Source organism: Seriola aureovittata, chromosome 3, assembly GCF_021018895.1.
Source record: "Seriola aureovittata isolate HTS-2021-v1 ecotype China chromosome 3, ASM2101889v1, whole genome shotgun sequence".
Taxonomy (NCBI): Eukaryota; Metazoa; Chordata; class Actinopteri; order Carangiformes; family Carangidae; genus Seriola; species Seriola aureovittata.
Window position 1 is genome coordinate 15844020 of NC_079366.1, and position 12076 is coordinate 15856095.

General features: G+C 41.5%; 1 protein-coding gene across 3 annotated transcripts in view; it reads left to right on the top strand.

Moving 5' to 3' along the window:
* rbfox2 (RNA binding fox-1 homolog 2) overlaps positions 1–12076 on the top strand; it is a 35830-nt gene that overhangs the window by 19860 nt on the left and 3894 nt on the right. For 2 of the 3 annotated variants that reach the window (XM_056368668.1, XM_056368681.1), the window contains 10 exons: positions 883–1089; positions 2412–2579; positions 3122–3175; positions 3322–3414; positions 7412–7499; positions 7827–7883; positions 8002–8149; positions 8772–8817; positions 11527–11615; positions 11859–11931. In XM_056368668.1, the coding sequence (XP_056224643.1) occupies positions 883–1089; positions 2412–2579; positions 3122–3175; positions 3322–3414; positions 7412–7499; positions 7827–7883; positions 8002–8149; positions 8772–8817; positions 11527–11615; positions 11859–11931 (1023 nt within the window). Of the gene's footprint in view, positions 1–882; positions 1090–2411; positions 2580–3121; positions 3176–3321; positions 3415–7411; positions 7500–7826; positions 7884–8001; positions 8150–8771; positions 8818–9258; positions 9296–11526; positions 11616–11858; positions 11932–12076 lie in introns of those variants that run through there. The other variant, XR_008826574.1, reaches the window with a different exon arrangement.

Below are 12076 nucleotides of genomic sequence, written 5' to 3' on the forward strand. Positions count from 1 at the left end.
TATAAATATATTAGTATTGTCAATAACCATTTTGTCAGTAAGAGTTGTACTTTTTAATTGATTGTTTATCTGGTGCAGTTATAAGCAAGTTATAATAAGATCTGAAAGACAGTGCTGGTTGGTTTATCTTGTGCAGCTATAACCAGAGACAGGTCATGCCTCTATTATCAGTCACCACCTTTTATCATCCATCCCCCTTTTCTCTCCCGTCCCCGCTGTCTCCCTCCACTCTCTAACACTGTTACCATTTAGGGTATCCATGCCCCACTGCCAACAGCAAGGAATGTGTTGTGTGTGTGTGTTTGTGTGTGTGTGTGTGTGTTGTGTTATAGCCTGTGTCATTTTGTGTGTGTCCGCCATGTGTTTGTGGGTGCCTGTATTGTTCTCCTACGTGCTCGAATGCTGGTAACTTACACAAGTATTTTCTTGGGGGTGGTGGGGTAATAAAGTCCATAAAATACTTGGGCAGGCTTCCTCACTACAGTGCGAGTATTTAGGCGTGTGGGTGTTTGTGTGTCAAAGGTGGTTTGTGTGCAGAGGCGTTTGTGAGTGTGTGTGCAGGCGTTAGACACTCACCATTGTACAACACTCTGAGCATGGAGGCATCTGACCCTCAATAATAGATGTGGCTGCAGTGAATATTTAATGAGTGGGGGGTGGTGTAGATACATGCACACATTTCCACACACACAAACACAGGAGGAAATGGAAATATAATATCCATGCTTGTATGACTTTTAGACTGAAGCTCTTAGAAAAGTGGTCTCTATGTGTTCGGTTGATGCTCTCAGTAAAAGATACTATGGAATTTCGCCAGCCAGCTACTTAAGCTTTAACCTCCCCCTCCTCTTTTTTTACTCTTCTCTCTCTTTCTTCCAACAGGGCTCTCAGGATAGTGCTGGCGGTCAGGAGGGACTCGTACCCCCACCTTTCTCCGCGTTCCCTCCACCTCCACCGCCGCCTCCCCAAAACGGCCTGGCCCTGGATTACGGGGGCAGTCTGTACGCAGCGGGGGCCGTCCAGGGCCCCGTGGAAGCTGGCGGAGCAGCGAACAGCGCCGCCAACGCCGCCAACAGCCTCAGTGTCCAAGTGAGTGCCAGCCTCTTCCTGAGTGCAATCCACATGAGGTGTTTGCCTTGAGAGGCCACAGAGATTGAGAGCATGTCGGAATATGTTATAAATAAATAAATAATCATGACTTAGACTTTTCCCCATGATTCAATACCACTGTTGTTGAGTGAGTAAGTGACAGGAAGGGTGTAAATTTGCCCCAAACATTATAGCACTCCTACTCTCAGATGAATTTTCTCAATCTTTCTACACTTATACTGTCCACATCGATGGTTGATTGCTCACAGGTTTTTTACAATACAAATGGACAGAATTGTGAAATTAATACTATTACGACTACTAAAATTATAACACGGGACCAGGATCAGTTGATAGCATAATAAAGTGACTTTACAAGGTCCTATACGAACATCTTTTTAGGCTTGTGAAAATTTTAAACTGTAATTTAAGACTAAATCCACTGAATTTTACAGTAGCAATGGTCACATTTTATTATCTGCATTTATTGTGGCTGGTGATGTCTGACAGATACTCAATCCACCTCAAGTTTGACATTTTTATAACATGAGACCAGGAAGTCACTGAGCCCAGACAAGACACTGTGTGTAAAACACACCTTGTTGATTTTACACTTGAACAGACAGATATGAGTGAGAGTTGTTGCCAACTCACTCTCCGCCAAAAAGCAAGTCATAGTTCATGAGTAAGTCATAGGATGGAGGATATGGATGAATCCTCACTGTGTTTCACAATATCAATATACTGTATATCATGGTATTTTAAAATTTCCTGAAAATCCATTCAGAAACACTTTTCTGTTTTTTGTTTTGTCCAACCAACAGGATAAAACCGTAGAATATTAAATTTTAAATGGGATAAAACTGAAAAAAAATAACAAATCCTCACATTGGAGATGCTCATTGTTTGGAATATTTCTTCATAAATAACCTATTAGGTGTTATTGATATTCTGTTCTTCATCTGATGAATTAATCCAATAAATGCTTCATTATTGCAGTTTATAGATTAAAAAAGCTTAATGGACTGATTAATTGATAAGCCTGTCGATATAAATGTAAAAGAAAAACAGGCAATTCCATTATGTTGTATGAAAAAAGATTAATCAGTTCGGGAAAAAAAATAACGGCAGTATGATGGCTGATTATGAAAACCGTTGTGTAAAGCATCCCCATAGCTACCACAGCATAAAGAGTAAAAATCAGAGAAAATTACAGATTTTTTTTTTCATCGTCATATCTCACAGCCCTATTAAGACATTCTTCTTTGTTTTTCCCCTCATGATCTTCACTGTGTCTCTGTCATGTGCTTCTGTCCCTGCAGTCCGATGGGTCCTCCCAGATTGACGGACAGTCAGGGGTTGGCTCGGGAGGAGGAGGTGGTGGGGGGAGTGTCGGGGATGACTCAGACGCCAAGGGGACCCCCAAACGCCTCCACGTGTCCAACATCCCCTTCCGTTTCCGAGACCCCGACCTACGGCAGATGTTTGGGGTATGTAGACCAGAATATTCTCCCTTTTTCCACAATGCGTCATCATATAACAATAGCTGAGAAAAGGAGCTTTGGAGTCAAAACATGCAGTTAGTAAAAATACTGACTCTAAGGAGCCATCCAGTGACGTCAACACTCCTCACCTCAAATTACCTTTTACTCTTTATTTCCTGTGATCCTTGAGAGACATTTTTAAAATAGATATAAGATTCTGTCATGTTTGTTTCAGCTAAAAGAAATCATGTTTTGTCACATTTGACAGAATATCCAAAACTATTACTTGGAATATCAACTTCGACAGGTTATTTAAAGTCAGGTGTAACACTGCTCGTCTGTTTTGTACAACAAATGTTGGTAAAATGTGGTGCATAGAAAAGAGCAGAGGCAAGGAAGATATGTCGGAGAAAAAAAAAAGGACTACTAGAGCTGGCTCAGTGCCACCTCATCATGGTTGAACAGTGCTGACACCCTGTGGCAAGATACAGTACATGACTTACATGTTTGCGTCTTCATTGTCCTCCTCTTCTTCTTTTCTGTTTCAGCAATTTGGCAAAATCCTCGATGTCGAGATCATTTTTAATGAGAGGGGATCCAAGGTGAGTGCACCGGAACAACACCTAATTTTTAAAGTTTGTCAACCATAAATGATGTTAATAAAAAGCTTAACCACTATCTCCAACGTTCTCTCATTCTCCCCCTCCTTTTCTTTTTTCTTCTGTCTTTGTGTCTCTTCTGCTCGCAGGGCTTCGGTTTTGTAACATTCGAGTCGAGTGCAGATGCAGAGAGGGCCAGAGAGAAGCTTCACGGTACACTGGTGGAAGGACGTAAAATCGAGGTAACTCACCCCCCCCACCCCCCACCCCCTTTTTTTTTGGAAACAGTGACCATTTTCTCCTCTGTTTTCCCTTCCATGTCCGACAATGAGAATGAGTTTGTTCTGGTCGTTTCTGCCCCAGAGAAGGTTTTTTCCGGATGGCTGTATGTGTTCAATTCTAACCCCTCTGGCTTCACTATAGCATGGTGCAGTGGTGCCGCGCACACAGACGTCTCTTTTTGACGGCACTTCCTGTCGATGTTTATGCTGTTGTTTGTTCTTGTTGTTGATGTCATGGGCTGTCCATTGCACCTTGATCTTAAACGCTGTGTGGTTTGCAAAAAAGCATGCTGGGTGGAGTGGCTACACAACAGGCATGGCCGGTGAGACGTCGCTATGACACGTTTGCTGACGATATCCGCTTCTGTCACAGCATGTAGGATCTTATTCGTTTTTGTTTTCCTGCACCTTCTCCATCACCATCATCACTTCTTCCATGATCATGACGAGTGGCCATCTTTGGTTTATGGTTGCGTTTATGACCGGAAGGGCTGTTAGTGGCCTCTCAGTTATTTTCCTCTTAAAAAAAATAAAAAAATAAATAAAATAAAGTGCTTGCTGGTGTCTGTAAGAGGCTACTGTATGTTGCATGGATGGATCATGAGGTCAGAAGTCATCGTAGGCGTTTTTCACTCTTTCACTTAATATTACACAGTTGCCTCTGGGTTGCTGGGGGTTTTTTTTATGTTTGATGTGTGATGTGTTAAGAGGACTGATGCATGATGGGGGCATTTTCAATGGGCAGTTTTTGGGTATGAGACTGCCGTGAGAAGTGTGGTGTCATTTCTTATGCTTCAAAAAGCTGTTTTCAGACGTGCGAGATGGATGGTTTAAAAAAAAAAAAGAAAAAAAAACAGTATTGTTTACACACACACTTGCATCCACCACTCCTGAAAAAGAACACCAGATCTCATGGAAGTGCATTTTGTTGTGACATCTTTTTTAATTTGTCAGCATGAGCTCGGATTTCAGTTGCAAATGGCCTCAGAGATCAAATACACCATGCTTTTGCCATTCGCTCTGGCTCTTGATGTTAAATCACGCTTTAATTTTTTTTTTTTGTACTTGCTACTAAAGCTGTTCTGCATGGTCTTGAATGTCCTGCACTCTTCTCCGTCTCTGTGTGTGGGTGTGCAGAATTAGAAATGTGGAGGGTGGAGAGAGAATGAACAAGTGAAGAGAATGCAATAGATAGCTGTCGTTCCCTCTCCTTTCCTTTTTTTTTCTTTTTTTATTTTAATATATATATATATATATATATACATATTGGTTCTCCTCCATCTCTCTCCGCTCTTTTTCACCAGGCCAGTCTGTCTGTCTGTCTCTCCCAGTTTGTGTGTCCCCATATGCACCTGCATTTCTGCTGTCCATCCTTCCCTCCATATCTCTGTCCATTTCCCTGTCCTGTGATGTAGTCAGGTAGCATAAACATTGGAGAACGGGATTAAGTTTGATCTTTTTTTCTTTTCTTTTTTTAATTTTTTTTTTTTTTGAGTGATTATTTTGTCAGTTATTTGAATATAATCTGGGCAATAATAACGGGTAGTTTCCCTCCCAACTTAGATATGAATTTCTGACATTTTCTGTTTCCATTTGTTTCCTCCTTTCTAAACTTTTATGATCTGTGTTTTTAGCGGGTTTTAAACAGTAGAGGTTAGATTGTTGTCATATGGCTGATGCTTGTAGGTGACTGTTGACACGTGACCTGTTACATCACTTCCTCTCTACCACAGGGTGGGGGTTGCTTTTCATTACCTCGTTTTTGTTTGTTTTGTTTTTTTGTTTTTTTTTTGTTTTTTTTTTTGTTTTTTTTTTTTTGGTTCATCATTTCTTTCTTACATATATTTTCTCTATTTCCCTGATGATTTTTGTATGTTGTTGTTGTTGTCAGTCTCCACGGTAACTGCTCGCGTGTCCTCACGCCGTTTCCCTGGCAACGGTAAGTTGTGTACACATGGCATCATCTTTGAATGACCCCTCCCCCCACCCCATCCGTCCAAATGAAATAAAATGCACCCAACACCCAAATGAAAGACTCCTTTACTGAAGGGAGCTTGATTGATTGATTGACAGAACCTGATTGGCTAATCCTGTGATTGATTGGGGAGGTGGTGAATGAAACGATTACGAGATTAGCCATTGACCGCATGGCATTATAAAGGCCACTTGTATAACTGAATGTACTGCATCTATCTGCAAGTGCAACAACTATGACTACCACTTCTTATGCATTCATTCCAATCACCTCTCTAACTGCATTCAGCATTTAATTCCAGAGCTGTATCCTGCATGGTTTACTCTCTTTCTCGTCATCTGTATGACGCCATATAGTACTATGTCATCTCTCTGTGTCATGTGTCAGCCAGTAGCTGCATTTTTGCACCTTAGTGGGACAGCATGCTGAAGCATGAGTGCTATGTTAGCTTTACTGGAGAGAGAGGATAATAGTTGTCTGTATCTCATGGTGTACGTTAGTACTTTCTGTATTACTTGGTAGACAGCAGACAGTTGTAGATGTACCGCTGTTAAGATTTAACATTTAAAGTAAAGAAATATATTTGGATGAATAGTGTGTGCCCCGTATAGGATGCAACCACTTTGGAGCAAATCTGCTCTTTATATGTAATATGAACACCTTTAGCACCTTTAGCATTTGAGACTTTTAAGAAGGAATAAAAAGCTGCCATCAAAGTAACCTGTTAGACCCCAGCAAAGCAAACTGAGCCATTAAGTAACAGCAGCTTTTCTTTATGATCTCTGTAAAGAGGTGTCCTTCTTTTACTTTTTGATCAGTTTGGTTCTGGATGGTGTGTGTTGGTGATTGTGTGCTTCGAGGTTTTTCTGGTGTGGGACACTGATCTGGAATGCCTGGCAGTGTTTCACAACCATGGTTTGATTTGATTTTTGTTTTGTTTTTTTGTTTTTTTGTTTTTGAGGAATGATATCTGCATCCCCCATCCTCTCTGTCTTTTATCTAGACTGTTCTCTCTCTGTATTCGTTCTTGCTCCATTTATCATTTCTCCATCGTTGCTCATGTACAGTTAGATCCAATGTAGGCAAACGGTCAGATGTATTTTGTATGTGTGTACGGCATCTTGTTGTTTCTGTTTGTTCATTAGAGGAATTGCACATTTGGATGGATTATTCACTCTCTCTGTCTCTCTCTTCTCCACATCATGTACATGTTTTTTCTGTGTCTTTTCATGTGGACTGGCTCCTCCTCCTGCATCCCTCTATATTTCTGTCTCTTCTCTGTCCTTCTCTCTCCCTCCCCTTCCTCCTCTTTCTGTATGATGTGTATTTGATTGGGAGGGCTGCCAGCCTTTTTTGATTGGTCTCTTGCTGCATCTGATGCTTGCTGATTGGCTAGTTTTGCTCACCTCTGGTGATGTGATGCGCTCTTGATTGGCTGCGTGTAATTTTGTATGAATTCTTCGATTGATGTTTTTTGCATTGTGTTCAACTGATGAATCTGCCGCTTAATTCACCTTCTTTTTCCCTCCTTTTTTTTAAAGGTAGCAATATAATGGTCTTGGATTTCTTTTTGAATGCCTTTGTTCTGAAATATTTTGTTGTTTTCTTTGTTCTGTGTGCCAATGGTTGCATTGTTTGTGTGCAAAACTGCCTGACTACTCACCAGGATCCTTGTTTTCAATGTCTTTCTCTTTCAAAAGAAGCGCATGCATCAAATACCATCGCTGCTCATCAACAGAATTAACCTCTGTCATAAGTAAAAAACTATTTAAAGTGTAATGACACCTCACACTTCAAGTACAAGATTAATGTGAAAACTCCAATCATATATCCATTATGTGTTAGGGAATAGGTTCAGCTTCAGACAGCATACAACACAAACTTGAATGTAATTGCACTGTGCATCATTTTTTGATCATTCCTCAATACTGCATGTGATACAGTGGGTTAAATTAGCCTCTGACCACTTTTTCTGATGTCCAGGTCAATAATGCCACAGCCAGAGTGATGACGAACAAGAAGATGACTACACCGTACTCTAACGGAGAGGGCCTCGCTGCTCTTCCATATGGTAGTGCCTTTTGTACAGTTCTAGCTGTGTTCAGGTAGCAATATGGCTGAAATCGATATCACAATATCGGTTATATTTCCAAATTTAAATATCACAGTACGGCCAATTTACGCAGAAATGCTCCATTTTATGTTGATGCTATGAATTCTTTTATGCGTCATGTCAGTTGTTGATTTAGTTGATTTTTCATCACGATTTGCTTGTAATCATTATTTGAATAGTAGACTTTTGTATATCAGTAACATGATATCATAATCATAAGGATTTAACTTAAAACCAGTTAATATACAGTATGTTAACAATGAATTGTCTTTCTTTTGACTCCAGCTGGATGGAAATTGAGTCCCATGGTTGGCGCAATGTACAGTCCTGAGCTCTATACAGGTAGGACAACACTTATTATCGTTATACATAAAAAGACGAATGGAGACCAGACGTACGGGGGGGATAGTAAAAGCTGATCTTTCTATCTTCATTAATTTTCTCTCCCTCTCTCACTCAGTACCAGGGTTTCCATACCCAGCAGCAGCAGCAGCAGCTGCTTCTACCGCTGCAACGTTTCGGGGCGCTCATCTCCGGGGTCGTGCACGGCCCGTCTACAGTGCAGTCAGGGCAGCTGTGCCACAACCTGCCATCCCTACATACCCGGGGTAAACACACATTAACATCAATATAAACCGATAACTACACTAGCAAAGTGCTATTGATAATGAAGAGTCGACGTACTGTAGTGTTCTTTTTAAATGCATGTCTTCACGTAGTTAAAATTAGTACTTGATAATTGTGCATGTTGTGTGTTTGAATATGTTTTTTTATTGAGATAATGACATTGATTGCTTGCTGAGCTGAAATACCATTTCCTTGTACCTCAAAAGTGGCAATGATATGACCCTTTAGTGCATTAAAATCAAATTGAATAGTGTTTCCTTCAATGGACCTTTGTCTCAGCAGCTGAAGTATCAGTAGTATCACTCTGAAGTCAGTGCATTTCTATGCAAAGAGGTGGTATTTTGTCTTGCATGTTGCACGGTGTGTAATAATCTCACCCTTCTTTCTCTTCTCTCTTTCACAATCTGTTTGGCACCATTTTCTCACCTCTCTCTCCCTCACCCGTCACTCTTGTTTGTTGTTTTCTGCAATGCCCACATGGTGGCGCATCACACCATTTTTCTTTTGTTTGTTTGTTTGTTTGTTTGTTTGTTTCGACATTCCACCACCGCTCCTCTGTACTCTCTCCTTTTCCTTCTTTCTTTCCTTTCTCGTCTCTCTCAGTGTGATGGCCTATCAGGATGGTTTTTACGGTGCAGCCGATCTCTATGTAAGTATACCTCTCTCTCCTCTACTGCCTCACTGCTCACCTACGTTTCCCTCCTCTTGCCTGTGGGTTTTCAAGTGTGAAATGGCACAGACCAAACCCATAGAGACGTGTACTTTTGGGTGTTTTTGGTTCATCAAAGAGAGACATTTTATATTCTCTACACCCAATTTTAAGCTGTCAAATTATGTTCAATTTCACACAGTGTGCTCCATCCATCCAATACATACATATATATAGAAACATGAACAGTCTGGCACACACATTTTAATCATGTGTTCATTCATGAGTAGACTCCTCTAGGGTTTGTCTCAGTGCATTTGTGAGTTAGTTTGTTCCAATGTGATTATGAACGTGTGTCTGTGTGAGTGTGTGAGTGTTTGTGTGTGTGTGTGTGTGTGTGTGTGACCAGGTTGACAATAGCTGTTTCTGTTCTCTCTGTAGACTAGTGTTTCAGGACATTAGTGGCAGATTGCCCCAGGTAGGGTTTACACACTCTGTGTGAGAGCCAGTGTGCATCCTCCTCGTCTCCAATGACTGCGTGCTGCTAGACATTATTGACCATCTGAGACTGAAATGCCTTCTCTGTCTTCTTCTACTAACTCACTGGATTCTGACATGGGTGGAGTTGCGGAAGGGGGAGAAAAGAAATAAGTTTAAATCTGAATTCATAAAGATCGTACAGTATAAAAATTTTCACTCACAAAATCTGTTGAGGAGAAATGGATTATCTGCATTTTAGGCTAAATGAGATGCAGGGAAGGTCAGTACTTGAACAGTGGGTCACTTTCTTCAACCAAATTTTTGCACTGGTGGTTTTCAAGTGTTAAAGTCTATGCCATGACAATACATTCAGCTAGCTATGCACATTTTCTCCTCAGTGTGAAAACAAAGGCATTTTGTCTTATTCTGGCATCGTCCATATGTTAATGTCATTTCATTATGTTTTTGAGGCATTTAAAAGAAATTCACATTTTATTATATTATTTGACAAATTCATTACAGACTTCTATTCCAAAACATGTAAAAACAAGCATTCAAAACTGGGATAATTGAGTTAAAAAAAAAAAAAACACAACAAAAAAACAAAAAACAAATAGACAATGCAAATTGTCATGCCAGGACATGTTGTCATTTTGTTACACTGTTATACTTTTTCATCAGTTCCCCTTTAAGATGCTTAAGCTTGCACATTGTACACAAACATTTCATATCATGCACACGAGTAACAACGATAATGTATTAGCAGGCTGCATTTTGTCATGCTTGAAACACAAACAGGACATGAAAGAAATAAGACACGAATAATGACACTGAAACCTGAGGCTTTCCAGTAGTCAGAGGGATGTAGGACGAGAAAATTTGTTCTATCAGCAGTTCATTCAGACCCCTTCCAGGAATCTCCCTATCTGTTTCACCTGTGGCATGCTAACTGAATCAGTGTCGGCATGCAGACATACTTACAAGGCTGACTCCTCCCCCCCAATCCTCCCTATTTCCTCCCACCCTTTTCTTCTCTTCCTCTAGACCCCCCCCCTCTTTTTTTTCACCCTTTCTCACTCTGTTCATTCTGTCATCTGTCCCTCTTCAGTCACCAGCTGAAATCTTCTCTGTAGTCTTTACGGCGCCTCTTGCTTTGATCTATAACTTCTCCTTCTATCCTATGCTCTCTGTCACATCATATCTCCACCTCTGTCTTTGTCATCACATCATCTTCTTCTCATCTCAGTCACAACGTTCCTCCTCTTCCTCCTTTCCTCTCCCGCCCTTTCCGCCCCCCCCCCCCCCCCCCCCCCCCCCCCCCCCCCCCAACCTCCCCAGTCCAGCCTTCTTCCCATAGCAGCAACTGTGTGGTCCTGAATGCGGGGACATGGTCGTGACTGATTCTCTAGGGTAGAATGCAGCGGTGTGTGTTTGTTTTGTTTGTTTGTTTGTTTGTTTTTTCGGGTTTTTTTGCATTTTTTATAGGGATGTTTGGCCTAATACACTGTGCGTTCTGACTTTGGGAAAGCATGCTGTGTCTGTCAGTGATTGGTCGCTGGCCGTGTGAGCGTGTGTGTGTGTGTGTGCGTGCGTTTGTGTGTGTGCGTGTGTGTTCTCTTTTTTAATCCGATTGGCTGACTGTCTTCTTACACCTGTAGTTTTTTTGTGTCTGTTCATCAGCTGTCCATCCAAACATAAATAATGACACAATCATCCTGCCGCCCCTTCCCCTTTCTTTAACTGTGTGTTTTTGGTAGGGGAAGTGGGGGTGGGGCACAGTTATGGGTATGAAATCTCTCTCCCTCCATGTCCAACACACAGTGGGAAATATAATGAACATGAATGACAATAAAAACAGTAAAATACATAAACCACTATAAAGATTTTTTCCCCCCCAGTTAGCCATGGAGGGGGAGACGCACACAGAGCCTGAGCTACATCCTTGTGAATGCTGTACTGCACCAGATTAGCCAGTTTTGCTGACTGTCTGCTTGTTAATCTTCCGCTCTCTTCTCAGCAGTCTTTCTCACAATGTAACCCTTTAGATTCACTACTAGTCTGTTAGTCTGCAGAGGAAATACAGCAAACTTTTTAACAAGAATTTACTCTTCTTTCTGTCCCTTCCCACCTCTCTTTTCATTGTATCTCTCTCTCTCTCCTCTGTTGCACATGACGCCCTCTCCCCTCTATCTGTCCTCCACCTCTCTCCTCTTCATCGGTCCCTCACAGGGTGGCTATGCAGCGTATCGTTACGCCCAGCCGGCTGCGGTAGCGACCCCCGCAGCAGCAGCGGCTGCAGCAGCAGCTTACAGTGACAGGTGAGTGGGCTGTTCAGTGCATCTTAGAGCCTGATCTGACAGGCCAACACCTGCACCCCGAGAGGCGATTCGGTGCCTTTAACAAAGCATTGGCCAGGAAGGGAGTTTTTAAGATGACCTTAATCCTTCCTGGGGTTCTAGCACATTAGTTATTTTGTACTTTGGACAGAAATGCATCACTTATTTTTCCTTTTAAATTACACGTGATAAATAATGCTTGATACATTGACTGTTTTCTGACAGCTACGGACGAGTTTACACGGCAGACCCCTACCATGCTGCACTCGCCCCAGCTGCCTATGGTGTTGGAGCCATGGTAAGTCCATATGTTTTCTAATATTTAAAGCACAAGTCTAGCTTTATTCTATATTTTTCTTATTGTCAACAAATTCAGTAAAAATGCCAAACTTGACAATGCGTTTGGCCACCTCAGTACTTCCCTACCGCGTCTGTGGCGCTGA